The following is a 22,622-nucleotide window of genomic DNA, read 5'->3' as shown; positions in this document are numbered from 1 at the left end:
GTGTTTGTTGCTCCTTCAGATTGAGCATTTGTTAGCAAAGTCTTTAGAGTACCAGTCTGCTAAAGTGTTCGTTTGCTCTTTCATATTATAGTTGGAGCATTGGTGTCCACATGATTTTTTAGGATTGTGTTGAAGGTCTTTATAGGGTGTGGACTTGAGATGTGGAGGTGGCAGGGTAAGAGTTGAGTTTGTACTTTAGGTGGATACATTTTTGAAAGATTTGAAGATTTATTCTCTTTTTGGGTTGATCTCCATGTGTTTGGTGGTGTTGAGCTAGTCTGTCTAGTCCTGGGGTATGGGAGGCTTGTATTTGATGGATGGTGATGTTGAGATGACTCGAAAGAGGATGTGACCTTTTGAGTGTGTTGGTTGTGTGGCATGTTGTGTCATTTTGAGGAGTGTGCCTCTTGTCTTTTTTCATGCTTGATATATGAGGAAGGTTGAAGTTGCCAAGGATTATGGTGTAGGCATGTCCTATGGATGAGATGGCAAGAAGGTCCGAAAATGTGTCTATGAAGTTCTTGTTCTATCCAGGATGCCTGGTATTGGAGTGGTCAGACTATGATTTAGAGAGTGAGAAGCTGCATGTTAGGAGGCCCATTGAGTTTATGGTTGCTCCCTTGCCTTTGGACTAGGGTGATTAACAGATGATTGAGAGTCCTCCTTTCTTGGGGCCACGGTCTGCATGCTGGTTGATGTAACCTGTGTGAACAAATACATATAGGATAAGCAGGATGTGGGAGTGCGCCATGTGTTTGTGGTGAAGAGTATATCAAGGTTGTGATATGTTTTGAGGTCTGCAATGCCTGCATCCTGAAGTTCTGCAGATCATGCACTGCTGTAAAGAAAAGGACCCCCTGCTATTAATGGCAGTTCAAAGGACAGGAACAATGCTATTGTACTCAAAAGTCCCTCTGCAACTATAACTATGAAAATAAAAACTCACAGTTGACGCATAAGAACCAAGCAAACATGAGTTTTTAACTACAATTACATACCCTGAATTTCATATTTTTAGGGTTTAATGACAATACGATCTTGCGGATATATTCTAAAATCATCATACAACACAACAAATTGATTATATTTTTGAATGAAAGAGCTAACAATACTAGCCACAACCTTTTTCTAAAACGAATGTATTGGCTCTACTTAGGAATTGTTTTTAGATCCTTTTTGTGTAAATATTCATGTAGTATGTTATGTTCAGTTTAGTTTTTGCATACCAATAAACAGTCATGTTTGCCTATTTATGTGAAGATACGATGTTTGAGTGTTTGTGTGAAGGTATGACTGTTGTGTTGTATGATGATTTTAAGATGTCAGCAAGACTGTATTGTCATTAAACCCTAGAAACATGAAATGCAGGGCACGTAGCACAGTTTCTTTCCTTGGTATGTCTTAGTAGCGCTTTTGGACCTTCATTGCTTTCCATTTTTCTACAGACGTGGCCATTTCAGAGCACAGCTTGATTACGCTTATGATTATGTTATGGGTCGTCATCGTTGTTGGGTGGCTGTGTTTAACGGTTATGGCCTAGACATCTCATAGGTCGATAGGTAAGCCCATTACCTAACCAGGAAATGCCTGTAGCAATCATTACGACTTGATGCCAGGCCTTTAGGTTTTCACATGCTTTCAGAGGTCTTAGTGCAAACCTAGCTAGAGTAGAAATCGAGTGCTGTGTGTTACACCAATAGAATCAAATCCTAGTTGGTCCTGTTCTACAGATGTTCACATGAACATAAGTGAGATAAGTATTTAAAAGCAGTGATGCTGCAAAATGAATTCAATTAAATCAAATGGCGATCCATAATAATTGGAACAGTAATAATAGTTGGCAACCTCAGAAGGACCGTAACAAATCGAGCTTTTCTGTATGGTCCCACCCAGATTTCTTTGCCTTTTTTCGGAGCCCAATTTTGCTGACTGTAGGAGTCTGTGCAGTTTACCAATGGTAAACAGTAGTTAAGTGCTCGTACTTCCCTCATAAATCATGTGCTGTACATTGGCACTCCCTAATTGGCCTATTTAACTCCCCTAGAAGTCTATTGTAGAAGGTGCCTTAAATGCACCTATAGTATACAAACACGTGATGGATGGAATGCTTAATTAATCTCGGCCACTGGTTGGTACTCAGGACTGCATCCCAGTCTATCATTATTTTACTTACCATGCTATTTCAGTCTGGATCCAGCCATATGCAAATCAGTCTCGACCCAAGTCCAATGGGAACAGCCCAGCCCGAACTGCCAGGCTAGGTCCTCCCTGAACAGGAACACAAGCAACCTGATTGGCTTCACCCAAATCGGGGCTCATCAGTGCTGCAGTTTGCACAGGACCCACGTTTTAGCATACCCTTTCCACTTTGGTCGACTGACTAAAGTATACACATAATTGATGGCTGAAATGTTTGCATTAATCTCAGTCATGGGTAATTTCTCAGGCCACTTCTCAGTACTGGGTTGCTTGTCGTTTAGTTCAGTGAGGGCCTGGCTGGTTGGGTTGGCCTGTTCCCATTGGGTCAAGACTGAGGTGGCATGGTGTGCAAAATAAAGTATGAAAACCTTGGCTCAGCCAGCTCCCCCACAGTTTCTTTTGGTCTGATCTGATGTTCCAAACAAACCCATACTTCCCTGCTACTCTGATTTGCCTCTTGCTCAGTAGTTTAATCATTGACTCAACCAGGTACATGTATGTTGGGCTACACTGCTCTAGCCAGCACATCCCCTCTTGTCTCTGTTCAACCTTACAACGCTCTCACCCCGCATTCGAACCACCATTTTGTTTAGTGTATATAGTTTAGAAAAATATGCATATAAAGATAGATAGAAAACAAGAGTATCTCTCTATCTAAGTAGAGGAAAACCTGCATGGCACTCCAAAAGTGGATCCCAAAGTTGTTTATTTTGGGTATGCGCTAGTCAGCGAGTTTCGGTTACTGCTTGCAACCTTGATGACTATCATTGTGATCAAGGTTGCAAGCGGCAACCGAAACGTGTTGATTAGCCCTCACCCAGAGTAAATGACTTTGGGGGTCCACTTTTGGAGTGCTGTGTTCGTTTTTCTCTACTTAGATAACGAGAGAATCCTTCATATTGTGAGGGATTGGCGGACTCTTCTTTCACGGCGGCACTACCGGCGATTTAGCAGCACGCCAGCATCCGCCTGTTTTTTCGACGTGTGTGTGTGTGTGTGTGTGTGTGTGTGTGTGTGTGTGTGTGTATGTATATATGTGTATATATATATATATATATATATATATATATATATGTATATATATATGTATATATATACACATACACACAGTGTATTATCTCTGGAAGTCTTTTATTGGTCTAATGGCATCGAGTTCAAGATTTTTTAACTTTGCCTTGAAGTCTGGAAGCGAATGTGGTGCTTATAAAAGGTGTTGCATTGAGGATGCTGAGGTCTGAAGTTCTGTGTGTGTGCCAGTGTTTACTGGCCCATCTGCTTATATTAATTCCTGCTACCTGGTTCTTAGGTTGTACACCAGTGCCTATTTTTCACACTAATTACACCTGTTCACTCACAACCAGTGCTGATTTTTCACACTGCCCATCAGTGACACCTCTTTATTCTGCCCTGGAAGGCCTTCCCTACATGCTAGTGCCTCCTCATACTGCCCACCAGTGGCAGCTTCTGGCACTGCTCCGCATTATCCACTCAGTGTCAACCAGTGGCGGCAGCTTTCACTGCTGTGAGCTTCTCACTGCTTACCAGCAAATGGTGCACCTGCCGACTGTCGGTGCCTGCTACTCCCACTGCCTTCATGCGTACAGTAAACCTGATAAGATCGGGGGTCAATTGAGAACGAACCCTGACAGCCTGATAAAATAAACTGCTCTCTCCACTGTATGATCAGTGACACATTTGTTTAGACCTGCTTACCCTTTTGGCTTTTGTGGGCCTCCACTGAATTATTACTAGAAGCTGGGTGTGGGACCCCATCCTAAGAAATGTATAAGATTTCAAAACAATACACAAAAATACAGAAACAGGCATGCATCACACAAAAGCATAAATTATGAAACATTTTTAGGATTAATAAAGAAGCAATTTATGCAAGACACAAACCATCTGGGAGGCCCTCTTACTCATTTAAAGCTGAATTGAACTTTTTGGCTGCAACAGAAACACCTGGGACCTCACCTATCTGAAAAACGAAATCATCATCTTGCTCTCCAACTATCTTAACGTAGGGTGTCACCTTTAGCTTTTCGTATATAATGAACCTACCCATGTTTGAGTTAAGTCTTTTAGAATAGCATTAAGCCCCTTTCGTGTTAGCCCAATAGCTCTCTTAACAGTACAACGGATTAACGCATACAGCTGATGCTTTCTTGGTAGAAATTGTTCAGTGAAACACATAGCTATTAAAATAATTTTTGAAAATAGGACGGTGTGTTAAAACCGGTGCTTAATTTGAGCTGGTGTTCAATAAAAACGTTTTCAAAACTTTCATGGGCAGGTTGGAGCTTTTCAAATGTTTGTTTTATTTCCTTAGTTTTATTTCTAAAAGACAAATTGCATGCTCAACTCCAGCTTATCAATTTTAGTTTTTTTGCTTCCAGTGCGTGCTCTCTTTCTGCAATGGCACATATTAGCTTTTAAATTGAGCCAGCAATTGTCCATACTAGAGTGCAATTGCTGTGTTTGCGCAGCTCCCACTATTCAAGCTACCAATTTCTTTAGTGTGTACAGAGCAATTTGAGATTTTACATTTTATTTTCAATGTATGTCAACGTTATTACTCTTAATAATTTTATAAACCGTTACGGGTTCCCTGAAAAAACGCCCCTTCAGGCAAAAGTAATGGACATAGGAAACATAATCATACTCACTACCATAGCAAGTTGACGTCTTTGGGAGGGGGTTCTCTTTTCCTTCAGCAGCATTTTGGGTTGCCGTAGAATGAAATTCTAGAAATCCATTATACATATAAAAGCTTTTGAAGCTACGGTTAACCTCGGTTTTCTTTTTCTGTTGGGGTTGTCTTCTGTCGTGTGAGAGGAACTGGAATGCCCGTGTGTGCCTAACTTTCTAAAGGTGGTCTTCCCTTTGATTAAAGACTGAATAATTGGATTAGTTGAAGGTTTTAGATGTCGCCTTGTGTGCAGCGCAGGCGATTAAGTTGTTTACGGTCATTGGTGCTACGACAAGACCCCCACCCCCAATCGTTGCCTTTCACAGTAACACAGGTTGTTGTAGTGTACTGTCTTCTGCAGGACATTGCCTGCTCTTCATATACATCCCTGCATCCACCTTTTAGTTGGGAAGTACACAGCATGCTGCTAGCTCGCGCTTAATGGGCCCACCTGTTCATTTTATGGTGTACATCTAATTTGAGCGAGTTCCACAGCACTTCATAGCAGTTACATTTGGAGTCACTCGCTTAATTTGATAGTGACTTCTGCTCAATATAGTAAATGATAACAGGAGTATAAACCATAGACCAGGTTGAGATCCGGGTAAGTAAGTGACAATAAGCAACAATGTCTCAACCAGATTCAATGAGAAAGGCAAATACACATATATGTACACTACATTACAGAAAGGAAAAAGTGCAAAAGACTGTTGTTCAAAGGTGCTCATGGCATCATACATTTGAAATCGCAGTTTATACAGGACAGTTGTATCAGCACTGTGGGTCCTACATTTCAAAGGCAACCCAAACGAACTAGGTGCACGTTGTGCTTGTGACATAAAAAGTGAAGGTGCAAGTGACTGTGTATTCAAAGGGGGATGGAGGCGCATCAGGGTGGAGAAGGGTGTATTTTTTTCTAGACCATCCAGTCGTAAACAAACCCATCTGGTGTACTTGTCTCAAGAAAAGGCCTCTCTGCCTGGAACTCACTCATCTGTCCATATCTTTTGGCATCTTTGCTTAGGAAAAAAAGGTCTTGTGATACAAATATGTCGCGTAATCATCTTTTACCAATCCGCAAAGGGGGTACTCCTGTTCGAATCAGTGTAGCATTAATTTAATGGTAGCAGCAGTTATCGTAGTCCTTTAGGTCGAGCCTAGCAGACAGCACAGGATGTCTGGTAGCAAAACCTACTGTGGGCTTATTAAGAGCTTAACTGGCTTACAGCCTGCCCCTTGCTTATCATTAGTTGGCTGTATTGTTACTGTTGTTTACTTCTTATTTGAGAACTTTCTTTGTACCATCTTGGGTTTTTCCTTTCCTGGAGCATATTCTCTTTACCATCTCTAATTTGCTGTCTTCTGTTCTTCCACTGCTCACTTTTAGAGAACTACTTTTTGCCTAGGCACTTCATGAGTGTATATATTTTCCACCTCTCTCATGTGCATCTTTCTCCGTGCTGCCAAATACCTACCCTCCTTGTTGCTGTCTGGCTCGTGTTGCCTTTCTCTCTTATGTACCTTTGTGTTGCTCTCGCTCATGTGCTGCTTCTCCCCAATTCCGTATCCTTCTACCCCATGTCCACAATCCTTTTTGGGGGTGGGGGGAATAGGGGAAAGTTGGACAGGACCCGACAGCAAATTGATGCCAAGTCTCAAAAATGTAAATAAAAAAATAAAAAACGAAAGCGATTTTGTGCTATCCCTTTAACATTTCTTTATTTTCCAATCCATCTCGGAAAGGTAAATGAAAATAAAAGGTGTCCGTATCATTTGGTAGGCGAGCATGCGTAGCACATGCTTGCACCAACAAAGGAGTGGCTGCAACATAGGGGCTTTTTTCCTTCAGTTTTGAGTCATACTGCTAAGCATCTTGCCCAGTGGTGTGGTGAGCATCGCCAAAATGCCTTGGCAAAGCAAGCAGGTCCCAAAGGCGAGACCAAATGGCTGTGCCAATTCTTGTTTCCTTTTGTGTAATGGCTGTGACACAGCTATGGAACGGACAATAACATGCTTAAATTAGTATTTTCAGTGGTAGTGTCCAATATATTATTTTTATAAAACCAAGGATGAACTCTTCTATATTAAGCACATAACATAGCAAGCCCAGCCGTGAACTATTGTACGGTTAAGTGGTCCTCGCCAAAATTCACTTAGTAGGATTCAAGGCCATTGGAAAACATTCAGTAAAAGTGAGTGAATCGGAGAAAATCGAGATATGAGCGGTCAGACGAATGGTGTGTAGTAAGTGGAGTGAGAGTAGTATGGTGTATAGTAGTACTACAAGAAGTCTTCAGCTCTTAACCACAATAGATTAATAAGCAGGTAAGCAGACGTACAGATCGGCGAATGAGTAGTAGATGATTGAATAGGTGACTAGAATGGGTTGTAAGTCGAAAGAGGAAGAGGTGGGAGGAGAAATGGGTAGATGGATGATAGTGCAGCGACAACTCATATTCCTGTCTGCAGAGCGGACTGTGTGTAGGTGTTGTCGATCCTCAGTGGTACAGAAAAGGCTCAACAGTTTCAGAGAGGCACGCCTTATTGTGTTTTTATCTAGGAACCTAAAATCGATATTCCTATTTTATGCCCTTGTACGGTTATAATAAATAATATCCCTATAAAGGCATAAGAATCATATCCATATTTAGTCGTAGCCCATGCAGTCACATTAAGCAAGGCTACTTCCCCGGACTCCTAGAAAGCACAACGAGTTCTCTAAACAAACCAAACCTCCAGCAACCTGGGAAATCCCCATTGCTTTTGTTTTGATTTCGTCCTAGAACTCCTGTGAAGCACTGTAAGAACGGCCAGTTCATAGTGACATCTTTATTGACGTCTTATGTCCAACCTTACGTCAAACCCGGCACCTTTCAGGTATAAATATACCAACGTTGCCTTAAGCAAACACACGGTGGTGGTTTTGGAGCAGAGCAGCTATCTACTTGCCCGAGAGCCCAGCTGATGCGAGAGCCCACGGACGCTGCCCCTCCCTTTTGACGCACAGAGAGATGCTGTCTTTTCTCCTGCCGAGAAATCCAGCTCCGGTGTTTCCAGATACCTTCGCGGGTTACTGGGATATCGAGTCCTGAGAGAGAGATACAAGACCTCCTGCTTTCTATTACCCAAGTACGGAGCTGACTAAAACCTTAGAGAGAATTCTTGAGTCCGATTCTTGGCAAAACCAACTTAACTTAAACTGCTACTTACTCCTTCCCACGTATTAGGCTTAGTTCAGGTACACCGGGGTAGGCGTATTTAGAAGCACCAGTTGAGTACGTTAGTCAATGAATATATGTATATATATTTTATCTATTTTAAAGTATCATATGGCTAAGAAACCATATCAATGCTATTACAGTATTATTTCATAATCCTCCTTTTACTGTACGCACTTTACTTTACTATGAGTATTGCAATTGTGGCAATTCATTTCTCTTGCATGAGAAAGAAGACTGCTCAATAAATAACACCTTTTATTGAAAACGCCCGTCTCTCTTTTCTCTGCACTCTGGTGAAACTAAGTATGCACACTTGACTGAGTGAAATAGCTGTCTATTGTTTTCACACGACTCTAGAGATACACTCTTATTCTGAGGGAGCAAAGTTGTCATGTTATATGGTTGTCAGAACTAATCCCTTCTTGTCTATCCAGGGAGGTTAAACTCCTCGTTTATTCGAGAAAGTTTCTAGTGACCTCTGAGCTAGCTGGCAAAAACTTAAGTCTAATATAGTCAGTAGAGACCTAGTCGACCTCAGTCCTACGTCTACACTGTTGTATATATTATTCCAATGCGCAGAGCCTATTGAGAATATAGGAACTACACTACAGCCTAGGGTAGAGGCAGAGGCAACAGCATTGATGTCCACAACTAGAATTGTTTTGTGCAGCACGCCTATGCTAGTGGCATACTCAGCTGTACAGATGCCAACAACATATAATCCCTAAGAAGCAAATCGTGGTGTCACAACAGAAGCATACATTTACTCCTGCTTGTACTAGCGGTCAAGTACTCATGGCCTAGCAAGTCACATTTCCCCCCCAAAATAAGCAACTCTTTCCGGTCGAATATATAACCTAATTCACTTTGCACTTCACCATGTGAAAATTCCCTGCTCAGGGTTTGACACAGCCTGTTAACCAACATTCAACGTTTCTGTAATCTCCGTAGTTTTTCATGTTTAATTTACACATTTGCGCGAGGCGATGTATGTGAACTATCAAAATAGTGTCATTTATACATAAGAACACGTGTACAATATGCGTGCCTTTGTATATCTGCGGAACATATATCCCTTGCTCGCCCCACAATTTACTGTATACATTTGCACACCAGACAATGAACTCTAAAGGGAAATTGCCACTAATTCACTGGTTTGATATCAACTGCTTTCAGTAATGTTTTCTTTAGTGGAACAGACTGTAATCTTTTTAAAGCAAGTGTATTTTTGAAACATTTCCCTTAGAAAAAATAAACGTTGCGAAAAAAAGGAAAACATTTGTGTGACTGGGCTTCACATTTTTCACTGAAGTATAAATACTATTTTTAGGTCGAGCTGACGTTAGCATTCATGCGAAGCATGAATGCTGTCAGCTCGACAACTAATGTGATCCGTTTTTAGGAGAGTGGACACCAAAGTGTTACGAGCGTTTTCAGTGCCGGATTTCACCTCGGGAGCGCGCAGCATTGTCTGCAGTGGCAGTGTCAGTTTCGCTTTTTTATTACTTTCGTTTTTCCCGAGGCTGGCTGAGGCTGGCTTGGAATGAACAGGCTTGCCCCCGCGCATGCGCAGAGTAACTCACAGCCCTTGTTTATATTTGTTTTAGTTCCGTGATGCTCCGATCTTTGCCCCTTCCGAGTGGAGCTTCCGAGTGGAGCTTCCGAGTGGAGCTTCCGAGTGGAGCTTCAGAGTGGAGCTTCAGAGTGGAGCTTCAGAGTGGAGCTTCAGAGTGCAGAGTGGAGCTTCAGAGTGGAGCTTCAGAGTGCAGAGTGGAGCTTCAGAGTGGAGCTTCAGAGTGGAGCTTCAGAGTGGAGCTTCAGAGTGGAGCTTCAGAGTGGAGCTTCAGAGTGGAGCTGCAGAGTGGAGCTGCAGAGTGGAGCTTCAGAGTGGAGCTTCAGAGTGGAGCTGCAGAGTGGAGCTGCAGAGTGGAGCTTCAGAGTGGAGCTTCAGAGTGGAGCTTCAGAGTGGAGCTTCAGAGTGGAGCTTCAGAGTGGAGCTTCAGAGTGGAGCTTCAGAGTGCAGAGTGGAGCTTCAGAGTGGAGCTTCAGAGTGGAGCTTCAGAGTGGAGCTTCAGAGTGGAGCTTCAGAGTGGAGCTTCAGAGTGGAGCTTCAGAGTGGAGCTTCAGAGTGGAGCTTCAGAGTGGAGCTTCAGAGTGCAGAGTGGAGCTTCAGAGTGGAGCTTCAGAGTGGAGCTTCAGAGTGGAGCTTCAGAGTGGAGCTTCAGAGTGGAGCTTCAGAGTGGAGCTTCAGAGTGGAGCTTCAGAGTGGAGCTTCAGAGTGGAGCTTCAGAGTGGAGCTTCAGAGTGGAGCTTCAGAGTGGAGATTCAGAGTGGAGCTTCAGAGTGGAGAGTGGAGATTCAGAGTGGAGATTCAGAGTGGAGCTTCAGAGTGGAGAGTGGAGATTCAGAGTGGAGATTCAGAGTGGAGATTCAGAGTGGAGCTTCAGAGTGGAGCTTCAGAGTGGAGCTTCAGAGTGGAGCTTCAGAGTGGAGCTTCAGAGTGGAGCTTCAGAGTGCAGAGTGGAGCTTCAGAGTGGAGCTTCAGAGTGCAGAGTGGAGCTTCAGAGTGGAGCTTCAGAGTGCAGAGTGGAGCTTCAGAGTGGAGCTTCAGAGTGGAGCTTCAGAGTGGAGCTTCAGAGTGGAGCTTCAGAGTGGAGCTTCAGAGTGCAGAGTGGAGCTTCAGAGTGGAGCTTCAGAGTGGAGCTTCAGAGTGGAGCTTCAGAGTGGAGCTTCAGAGTGGAGCTTCAGAGTGGAGCTTCAGAGTGGAGCTTCAGAGTGGAGCTTCAGAGTGCAGAGTGGAGCTTCAGAGTGGAGCTTCAGAGTGCAGAGTGGAGCTTCAGAGTGGAGCTTCAGAGTGGAGCTTCAGAGTGGAGCTTCAGAGTGGAGCTTCAGAGTGGAGCTTCAGAGTGGAGCTTCAGAGTGGAGCTTCAGAGTGGAGCTTCAGAGTGGAGCTTCAGAGTGGAGCTTCAGAGTGGAGCTTCAGAGTGGAGCTTCAGAGTGGAGCTTCAGAGTGGAGCTTCAGAGTGCAGAGTGGAGCTTCAGAGTGGAGCTTCAGAGTGCAGAGTGGAGCTTCAGAGTGGAGCTTCAGAGTGCAGAGTGGAGCTTCAGAGTGGAGCTTCAGAGTGCAGAGTGGAGCTTCAGAGTGGAGCTTCAGAGTGCAGAGTGGAGCTTCAGAGTGGAGCTTCAGAGTGCAGAGTGGAGCTTCAGAGTGGAGCTTCAGAGTGGAGCTTCAGAGTGGAGCTTCAGAGTGGAGCTTCAGAGTGCAGAGTGGAGCTTCAGAGTGGAGCTTCAGAGTGCAGAGTGGAGCTTCAGAGTGGAGCTTCAGAGTGCAGAGTGGAGCTTCAGAGTGGAGCTTCAGAGTGCAGAGTGGAGCTTCAGAGTGGAGCTTCAGAGTGGAGCTTCAGAGTGGAGCTTCAGAGTGGAGCTTCAGAGTGGAGCTTCAGAGTGGAGCTTCAGAGTGGAGCTTCAGAGTGGAGCTTCAGAGTGGAGCTTCAGAGTGGAGCTTCAGAGTGGAGCTTCAGAGTGGAGCTTCAGAGTGGAGCTTCAGAGTGGAGCTTCAGAGTGGAGCTTCAGAGTGGAGCTTCGGAGTGGAGCTTCAGAGTGGAGCTTCAGAGTGGAGTGGAGCTTCAGAGTGGAGCTTCAGAGTGGAGCTTCAGAGTGGAGAGTGGAGATTCAGAGTGGAGATTCAGAGTGGAGAGTGGAGCTTCAGAGTGGAGCTTCAGAGTGGAGCTTCAGAGTGGAGCTTCAGAGTGGAGCTTCAGAGTGGAGCTTCAGAGTGGAGCTTCAGAGTGGAGCTTCAGAGTGGAGCTTCAGAGTGGAGCTTCAGAGTGGAGCTTCAGAGTGGAGCTTCGGAGTGGAGTGGAGCTTCAGAGTGGAGCTTCAGAGTGGAGCTTCAGAGTGGAGAGTGGAGATTCAGAGTGGAGATTCAGAGTGGAGAGTGGAGCTTCAGAGTGGAGCTTCAGAGTGGAGCTTCAGAGTGGAGCTTCAGAGTGGAGCTTCAGAGTGGAGCTTCAGAGTGGAGCTTCGGAGTGGAGTGGAGCTTCAGAGTGGAGCTTCAGAGTGGAGCTTCAGAGTGGAGAGTGGAGATTCAGAGTGGAGATTCAGAGTGGAGAGTGGAGCTTCAGAGTGGAGCTTCAGAGTGGAGCTTCAGAGTGGAGCTTCAGAGTGGAGCTTCAGAGTGGAGCTTCAGAGTGGAGCTTCAGAGTGGAGAGTGGAGCTTCAGAGTGGAGCTTCAGAGTGGAGCTTCAGAGTGGAGCTTCAGAGTGGAGCTTCAGAGTGGAGCTTCAGAGTGGAGCTTCAGAGTGGAGCTTCAGAGTGGAGCTTCAGAGTGCAGATTCAGAGTGGAGCTTCAGAGTGCAGATTCAGAGTGCAGATTCAGAGTGCAGATTCAGAGTGCAGATTCAGAGTGCAGATTCAGAGTGCAGCTTCGGAGTGGAGCTGAGCTTCAGAGTGGAGCTTCAGAGTGCAGAGTGGAGCACTCTACAGCACCCCGCACTCTACAGCGCCCCGCGCTCTACAGCGCCCCACGCACTACAGCGCCCCGCAGCGCCCTGCACTCTACAGCGCCCCGGGCTCGACAGCGCCCCGCGCTCTACAACGCCCCGTGCTCTACAGCGCCCCACACTCTACAGCGCCCCGCACTCTACAGCGCCCCGCACTCTACAGCGCCCCGCACTCTACAGCGCCCCGCACTCTACAGCGCCCCGCACTCTACAGCGCCCCGCATTCTACAGCGCCCCGCATTCTACAGCGCCCCGCACTCGACAGCGCTCTACAGCGCCCCGCACTCTACAGCGCCCCGCACTCTACAGCGCCCCGCACTCTACAGCGCCCCGCACTCTACAGCGCTCCGCACTCTACACCGCGCTCTACAGCACACTGCACTCTACAGCGCCCGCACCGCAGCCTACAGCGCACCACAGCGCCCCATACTCTACAGCGCCCCGCACTCTACAGGGCAACGCGCTCTACAGCGCAACACACTCTACAGCGCAACGCACTCTACAGCACTCTACAGCGCCCCGCACTCTACATCGCCCTGCACTCTACAGCGCCCCGCAGCGCCCCGCATTCTACAGCGCCCCGCACTCTACAGCGCCCCGCACTCTACAGCGCCCCGCACTCTACAGCGCCCCGCACTCTACAGCGCCCCGCACTCTACAGCGCCCCGCACTCTACAGCGCCCCGCAGCGCCCTGCACTCTACAGCGCCCCGGGCTCGACAGCGCCCCGCACTCTACAGCGCCCCGCAGCGCCCCGCACTCTACAGCGCCCCGCACTCTACAGCGCCCCGCACTCTACAGCGCCCCGCACTCTACAGCGCCCCGCACTCTACAGCGCCTCGCACTCGACAGCGCCCCGCATTCTACAGCGCCCCGCACTCGACAGCGCTCTACAGCGCCCCGCACTCTACAGCGCCCCGCACTCTACAGCGCCCCGCACTCTACAGCACCCCGCACTCTACAGCACCCCGCACTCTACAGCACCCCGCACTCTACAGCGCTCCGCACTCTACACCGTGCTCTACAGCGCACTGCACTCTACAGCGCCCGCAGCGCACCGCAGCGCACTCTACAGCGCACCGCAGCGCCCCATACTCTACAGCGCCCCGCACTCTACAGCGCAACGCGCTCTACAGCGCAACGCGCTCTACAGCGCAATGCACTCTACAGCACTCTACAGCGCCCCGCACTCTACAGCGCCCCACGCTCTGCAGCGCCCTGCACTCTACAGCGCCCCACAGCGCCCTGCACTCTACAGCGCCCCACAGCGCCCGCACTCTACAGCGCCCCGCACTCTACAGCGCACCGCACTCTACAGCGCACTCTACAGCGCCCCACACTCTACAGCGCCCCACACTCTACAGCGCCCCACACTCTACAGCGCCCCACACTCTACAGCGCCCCGCACTCTACAGCGCCCCGCACTCTACAGCGCCCCGCACTCTACAGCGCCCGCACTCTACAGCGCCCGCACTCTACAGCGCCCCGCACTCTACAGCGCCACGCACTCTACAGCGCCCCGCACTCTACAGCGCCCCGCACTCTACAGCGCCACGCACTCCACAGCGCCACGCACTGCGCCCCGCACTCTACAGCGCCCCGCACTCTACAGCGCCCGCACTCTACAGCGCCCCGCATTCTACAGCGCCACGCACTCCACAGCGCCACGCAGCGCCCTGCACTCTACAGCGCCCCGCAGCGCCCTGCACTCTACAGCACCCCGCAGCGCCCTGCACTCTACAGCGCCCCGCACTCTACAGCGCCCCGCACTCTACAGCGCCCCGCACTCTACAGCGCCCCGCAGCTCACCGCACTCTACAGCGCACCGCAGCGCCCCATACTCTACAGCGCCCCGCACTCTACAGCGCCCTGCGCTCTACAGCGCACGCACTCTACAGCGCACCACGCTCTCAGCGCCCCGCAGCGCCATGCACTCTACAGCGCCCCGCGCTCTACAGCGCCCCGCAGCGCCCCGCACTCTACAGCGCCACGCACTCTACAGCGCCACGCACTCTACAGCGCCCCGCACTCTACAGCGCCCCGCACTCTACAGCGCACTCTACAGCGCCCTGCACTCTACAGCGCCCCGCACTCTACAGCGCCCCGCAGTGCCCCGCACTCTACAGCACCCCGCACTCTACAGCGCACCGCAGCGTCCCGCACTCTACAGTGCAACGCAGCGCCCCGCACTCTACAGCGCCCCGCACTCTACAGCGCCCCGCGCGCAGAAACTTTTACAAATAATAGAAATCCCACCATCGACAGTAGTCAATTTATCCACGAAAGTATTGACAAGGGATGAGGAATCTGTCCTCAATCTAGGTTTAAAATGTGTTCCCAGTCAGCAAACATACAAGGCAGCTCCAATAATATCCTATTGGCGAGCTAGTCCTGACAATAGTGAAGAACGAAATTAGCAGTATTTCACTATCATGACATGTAATACATACCTACACATGTCCCACCTTTAACATACACTGCACCCTGCCCCTGGGAGTGTCTTGGGCCTACCTTAGGGGTGTCCAACATGTAGTAAAAGGGAGGCTTAGGGCCTGGCAAGAGACTGCACTTGCCAGGTCGACTTGGCAGTTTAAAACTGTACTCAAAGGCACTGCAATGGTAGGCTGGAGACACGTTTACAGGGGTGCTTATATGGTTGGCACAATCACTGCTGCAGGCGCACTAGATGCATTTGATTTACAGGCCTTGGGCACACACAGTGCACTTTACTAGGGACTTACCAGTAAATCAAATATGCAAATTATGGAGAACCCAGCAGAATTAAAAATGACAGAGGTAGCATTTGCACTTGAGCACTGATTAGCAGTGGTAAAGTGTACGGAGTACATAAAACAGCAAAAAAGAAGTCCAGCATAACATCAAAAATACAGGTGGTAGAGCAAAAAGACAGAGGAAAACACGTCAAGGATGCCAGGTCTTGCAACTGCTTAGAGATCTTTGAGTGATGACAGGTCACATTGCCTCTCTCTCATCGTCTCATGACCCCAAAAGACAGAGGTCAGTCGCAGGTGTCTAGGGATAATTGGTGCACCTGAGCCCACTACAAGAGAGCGCTTCGATCCACGAGAATCCACTGCAATAATCAATCTAAATTACACCGCGCTGTGTTTGTTTACACTTCCTCTCTCGGGTGGGTTCTTTTCAGATGTGATCCCATTTGTAGCTCAGCAGACAGCAGCTTACCCTGACAGAGCAAGAGAAGGATGATCCGCACTCTGCTGCTTTTGGTCCAGCTCTCTCATTTATGTGTATTTTGTTGCCTGCGAGTGTTGTTTTTGTTATCACAGGAGAGGGGCTTGGCCTGATTCTACTCCCCACTACGAGCAAGGAGCCACGTGAATATCACCTGTGTATGTCCATTACGAAGTGATGCTAGAACACGTTTTATTTTAAAAATGGATTAGGCCCCAGAAGGTGTTCAAACAATTTCGAGGCATGGTGCTCATCTTCTCAGCATGAGAAGGATGAAATGCTGAGCCGAACTTGCTTTGATTCCAAACTAGTGGCCATTAGGTTGCAGTTGCATCATTGTAACAGGTGCATCAACCAACTGAGCTAGCTTGAAAAATTCCGGAGTGCAAACATACTAGATTAATAATGTAAGGTTCCTTTTGTAACACCTGCTTAGGACAGCTGCTAATCACCAAACATCTGATGCAGAGACACGCATTTTTTCCTTGACTGAAGCAACTATAACGATGATGCATATGTCATAAGTACATAGAAAGCTCACGAAAGTAAGCATGTGATGCTGAACATTTAAAAACATGATGGAATAACAATCTAGTATTTTAGCTATTCATCTTAACAAGACCAATGCATTGAACACCGTTACGTTGGCTGATAAAAGCGCATTTTATTTACAGTAGTCTAAAAGAGCAAAACTGCAGGAAAATGACCACTATACAAAATAAAAATAGCACTACTCTGCGCGCCGCCACTCCCGTGCACCATTTTAATTATGAAGACCCGGCCCGGCTCCAGTGCGTACCACTACCAACTATTTAATTAATTTTAAAAAGGCTCAGGCCAGGCCGGTAGGGCGTGCGCACCACGGCACCATAATTAATGTTTATAGGCCGGGGCCCGTTACCATCCGTCCCTGGCGTGCGTTGCGCACTGTAACTATTATAATATAGGCTTGCCTGCTTGCTTGCTTCAGCAGCAGCCGAGGGCAAATGGAGCAGGCGAGGAAGCAACAGGGGTTGGGGGGCTGGTTGAGTGCAAGGGCGAACCCAATATGGAGGGAAGCGGCACACAGGCAAGAACAGAGAGCAACACTGAGTGCGGCCCCGGGAGCAAAGAAGTACAGAAGCGAGAAAGCATGTTCTATAGGAGGGACAAACACGAGTGACAAGTTGGGACATAAATAAGAAGCAGGCAAATGCGCGACAGGAAAGCAACTAATTAGTGCACGCAGCAGGCCTGGAGGCAGGCAGCCAGCAGCAGCCCTGCCCCGCCGGTCGGTGACGGAGACGGAGTGACAGACTCTGAGTGACTTACTTTGGTCTTCGGACTCGGATTCGGAAATCGGACAGGGCAGCTCAGCGTGGGCGGGCCTGGCCGCCTGGCTGCTTTGTCTTGGACTTGGAAGGCAGTTAAGTTCGTAGTTTTCGTTGTTCTTCTCTTGTCTTCTTCTTTGGCTATGCGCGCCGCCTGCCGCGCCCCATATGCCACGCACAGGGGCTTACTGCTTATTGGCCCGCATGATGTTGTGCGTGCCCTGGGGCTGCCTGGCATTGCTCACCACCACTCAGCAGCAGCCAGCCCTGCTGCCCACGCCCCCCACGCACGCGGCACGCGCATACGCGGCGGCGGAAGTGCGGAACGGAAAGTGAAAGAAAAGGATAAAGGCCTGTCCCGCGTCCCGCCGCCATTTCATAGAATCAGGCGGGCTTAGACTAAGATAACAAAAAGTGCCTTACACACTGTGTAAGGCACGGTTTGTTATCATTGTCACTTTTGCCTCATGTAATGTAACGTTTGCCTTTGTATTTTGTTCACTAGTAATGTTCTCATGTATCAGTTCTGTTTCTATTGTGAATTCGCTCTGACACCTTCGGGTGAAGTCCGCACATCCCTTCTTACTCGGCTTGCTTAGCTGGCAGAATGGTGTTGCAGCGTTGGCTAGGAGTTTATTATAGTTGAGCTTTTTTCTTTCAGTCAAACAATAAAGTAACATTCATACAACCTAAATTCAGGATGCTGCCTCCCTGCCAATGTTTTAGTCATCTCTCTTTTTAAAGTCGGGAACATTCTGTTAAAACAGCTGTTTAGGATGTAAGGTATTACTTCTCACGAAACAGACTGATTTTTGATAATGTCCTGAATGCAGCAAGGACCGTCTGAATCAATGTAAAGAATTGCAGTGTTCCTAATGTTCTATATGCGATTTGCCTTCAACTAGTAATTACCATTGGATCATTGTGTGCTGTCTCACTCTTAATGCCTGTTTAAAAAGAGTGCTCTATATGCTGGACCCAAGTATGTTGCTATTTAAACAACACCAGCGATCAATGCACGCTTCCACCACACGCACACAGAACCAGACGTCGGTGCACGCTTTCACCAGGCGCACACACACACCACCAACCGTCAGTGCACACTTTCACCAGGCACACCCCATCAGCCATCAGTGCACGCTTTCACCGGGCACACACGCCACCAGCTGGCAGTGCACACTTCCACCAGGCACACACACCATTAGCCATCAGTGCACATTTTCTACAAGCACACACACACCACCAGCCATCAGTGCACACTTTCACCAGGCACACCCCATCAGCCGTCAATGCACGCTTTCACCGGGCACACACGCCACTAGCTGGCAGTGCACACTTCCACCAGGCACACACACCATTAGCCATCAGTGCACATTTTCTACAAGCACACACACACCACCAGCCATCAGTGCACGCATCAATGGTTAGCACATCCACAATTAACTATTGTAGCAATCGCAGTATGGCGCACTTTACTTCTAAACATGTCAGTGCACGCTTTTCCACCATGCACACACACCATCAGCCATCAGTGCACACTTTCAACAGGCACACACACACCACTAGCCATCAGTACATGGTTTCATCAGGCATACCCACCACCGGCCGTCAGTACACACTTTCAACAGGCACAGACACCATAAGTCATCAGTGCACGCTTTCACCAGGCACAAACACCACCAGCCGTCAGTGCACGCTTTCACCGGGCACAAACACCAACAGCCGCCAGTGCACCCTTTCACCAGGCACAAACACCAACAGCCGTCAGTGCACGCTTTCACCGGGCACAAACACCACCAGCCACCAGTGCACCCTTTCACCAGGCACAAACACCACCAGCCGTCAGTGCACACTTTCACCAGGCACAGACGCCATAAGTTGTTCGTGCACGCTTTCACCGGGCACAAACACCACCATCCGTCAGTGCACGCTTTCACCGGGCACAAACACCACCAGCCAATACAGAGTTTGGAAAAGAATTCATGCAACACATTGTCATATACAATGCCAATAACTCAAACTTGAATGCTGCGAGACCTATTGCATTGCAAATGCTTGTTTAAATGCCGTTGTTCGGTGTATTAAGGGAGGAGCAAAGCTCATCTTGCATATTTTACGAGCACATGGTGGTAAAAAAAACTCTTGCTGTTTGCTACAGTTCTGTGGTGGTGCGGGAGAGGAAGGCGGGCACTTTGGCTGCCAAAGAAACCTACAAGAACTTCAAAAACTTGGAATAAAAAAAAATGGGAATGAAAAATAATTGTGCCCAAAACGTTACACGTTGGAGTAAGGAGGTCTCTCAGATCTACTCATTCTCTATCATGTATGCAGTTCAGTTCAGTTTATAACTTTATTCGGATATACATCATATCCATAAAAGTACAATAGCAATATTGGTAAAAGGAGAAAAGTAACAATATCATGTATGCAACTTTATGAATGTAAAATGATGTATGAGATGAAGTACCCCCTTCTGTACATTTTAAGAATATTGTAAGTCACTGAGGAACACTATGACCAAATATGGCCGAGTCCCTGTTTAAGGTCATGGAACTCTGAGGTGACTTGCAGTATCCTCCTAATGTTCAGCAGTGGTCACTTTTATACAGAGATTGCAGACTTCCTTGATTTATAATTGGTTAAGTCCAGGTGGCTTCACTCCTGCAAGGTGAGAAAAGGTGTTGCCGTCTTGTCCAAGGTGTGCTCTGCTGCAGCATTACAGGGCCAAGTATAGATCCACCGAGATTTGAAGTGTCTCATATTGGTGGAAATAATCCATATGCTAGCTAATGGTTCTTCCGAACTCTTGTACACCTATGCTGCAGTGGTCTGTTCAAGCTCCGGCGGTTCTTACTGGGGTGAGAAGGAGGGCATATGATTTATTTCCTTGCTAGATAATTAGTTTGTTCGTGTGGGTGTGCTGGATTTTATTATTTTCCTCCATTTTCGCTTTTAGATGACTGTTCATTGGTAAATCTGGCCTTATGCTGCTGGAGCTTCCCTTTTAAACTCTCGAGTGCCTACAGCAGTGCCAGAATCTCCACCAAATTTGCAGAGAAAACCTGGTCAATGTAATAAACAAGAGTTTTACTGTTTCAGATGCTTGCCCCCATAATACTTAATGCACGCGATGCTAGCAGTGTTTTTCATTCAGCTGATATTGTACTTATCTGTGAAGTTTGGTGTTGAGAGTGGTAACACTATCTCATGTGTTTTTTGTTTCTTTTATCTCTTCCCACAATAGGAAATGGGTTTGTGAACGCCCGAGCATCTCCTGGCTTACTTGGAAGCACAGGTGGCAACGGGATAGGCAAGGTGATGCCGTCCAAGTCGCCACCCCCACCGGGAGGAAGTCTCAACATGAACAGTCGTAAGCCGGATCTCCGCGTGGTCATCCCCCCTTCCAGCAAGGGCATGATGCCTCCACTGGTGAGTCAGGATCCCTCTGCGTTGAACAAGTTTCATGAATGTTTTTATGAATGGCAAATTAGCCCATATGGAAATCAAAGAATTCCTGACAAGCGAGGGCATCTTCATCAGCTGTGAAGTTAGCAGAAGGATCAGGCACATGTCTGACAGAGGCCTGTCTGGAAATCTGATCTTCTGGTAAGCAGCCCTCCTCTGTTCATTAAGTTGTTCTATTATAGAGGAGGGAGGGATGGATGGAGAGACCAGGACAGTATCCCTACACAAAAAGTACCAGACATGATTCCCACACAAAAAGTACTGTTTGTGTTTAAATCATTAGGTTGCTTTCCGCTGTATGTAGATGCCTACTGTTTGAGGTAGTTTAGGTTTCACCTGGTGCAACCAGGCCTGTTACATTTAATCTCAATATAATCATTCTTACTTTGGCATATCCCGAAAAGGCAGGTGAAGGTCAGCATGTGATGAGGACTAGCGTCAATCGATCCTTTCCATTGATGCCTTGGGTCATGAGTTATTCATCCAGCTCCATCTTTACCATGCACTTCTCTCCCCCATTCATCTTCCCTCTAGCCGACTGAATGGCAGCAGTTGGTGGTCGAATGAAGATCCTAAGCCCAGTACCCTCGTTTTAGCATGAGAATGAATTATTTTCTGTCTTCTCAGCTGCTCCTTCAGTCATCCTCATCATCGTATTTGGATTGATTTTAGCTCAGGTGGACATATTACCACCATAAGCATATCTTCAGGAAGGTTGGATTCATGGCAAATATTCGACATAAGTGCATAACATACTTTTACATACAAATAATCCCAGAGCAAGAGTAGTTATGGCTACACATGGTCACACAAGTGCTAGTCGCCTATGCTTATATTAGTTATATTGTTTCTGTTTACATTTAAATACAATATATATATATATATATATATATATATATATATATTTTTTTTTTTTTTTTTTTTAGAGAGAGAGATACAATATATCAAAATGAAACTCCCTTTCCATAATTGTTGATTATCCTGACATTCAGTTGTAGATCCTTGGCTCCGGAATCTGTTGGACACATCGGCTTTCCAACATTGGCAATGATAGCATAGTGTTTAAAAAAACAAATGTGTATCACAGGGGAACGATGAACAAATACATATTGTGCATTTGGTGGAGCCCCAAATATTTCTTTTTTTGGCTGCTAATAAGGTAGATTAATATTCTACCAACCTTTAGTAATGTGGGGCCATTAACCCGTAGCTGCTGTTCATCAAAACTTACAGGAAGCCTTTGGGCACCATTGAGAGCACACCTCGTCTATTGCTTTTTACCATAAAAGTGAGCAGAGAGACTGAGGTCCTAGTATTAGGTGAAAATTATAAAAAAAGACGCAGAAAGTAATTAAAACTTAGTGACTGGAATAGTCGTTAAATATTCGACCTCAGCGCCTTCCCAGCCTCCTCTGCGACTTTTGCGTAGGCTGAAGCAGACTCCAGTACAAGCACAGTATGTAATAACATTAGTTATTCTGTGCCTCTTAATTAATTTGAAACTCACACTATGTATGTGGGTGGTGGAAAAAAATTGAAAAGAAACCAGAAATACAGGGGGGACTGCAAAGCACTCTAGTGTTAAGACAAGAACCCTCAGATTGTGTCCTTGATACAGTAACCCAAATACTTAAGGTATTACTAAATAGTAAATTTGGGACTGAATCTGGTTCACATCATGAGTCCGCTAACTCAGATGTGAAAGTGAGTAAAGACAAGAAGTCCGTAAATGAGTTCGAAGGTGTACCTTTAGCCTTAGACATAGCTCAAGTTGATCAAAATAAGTACTCTCAAGATTCCAATGGAAAAAAATAGGGGTTATCTCGGGGAGTAATCCGGCTGGCAAATTAAAATCAGCCAGTGGCAATTGTATTGCCGAACTTGATGAGGAAATAGAAACCCTGACCGACCCCGATAAAATGTTAAATAAAGATCTATTTCCAATTTTCACACCACAAATAAATAAAGAGAAGGAGGTTATCGTAGATTTTTTAAATAAGGAGAAAAGGGTAGTAATAGCCAAA

At 47.0% G+C, this 22,622-nt stretch overlaps 1 protein-coding gene across 11 annotated transcripts in view; it reads left to right on the top strand.

The window, feature by feature from the left end:
• Positions 1-22,622, top strand: part of MEF2A (myocyte enhancer factor 2A) — a 475,560-nt gene that overhangs the window by 404,261 nt on the left and 48,677 nt on the right. For all 11 annotated transcript variants that reach the window (XM_078683121.1, XM_078683117.1, XM_078683120.1 and 8 more), the window contains one exon: positions 20,378-20,562. In XM_078683121.1, coding sequence (XP_078539247.1) covers positions 20,378-20,562 — 185 coding nt within the window. The remainder of the gene's footprint in view (positions 1-20,377; positions 20,563-22,622) is intronic.

This window comes from Lissotriton helveticus, chromosome 3_1 (genome assembly GCF_964261635.1).
Source record: "Lissotriton helveticus chromosome 3_1, aLisHel1.1, whole genome shotgun sequence".
NCBI lineage: Eukaryota > Metazoa > Chordata > Amphibia > Caudata > Salamandridae > Lissotriton > Lissotriton helveticus.
Note: the sequence above shows the minus strand (reverse complement) of the source record. Positions and strands in the feature narration are given on the sequence as shown.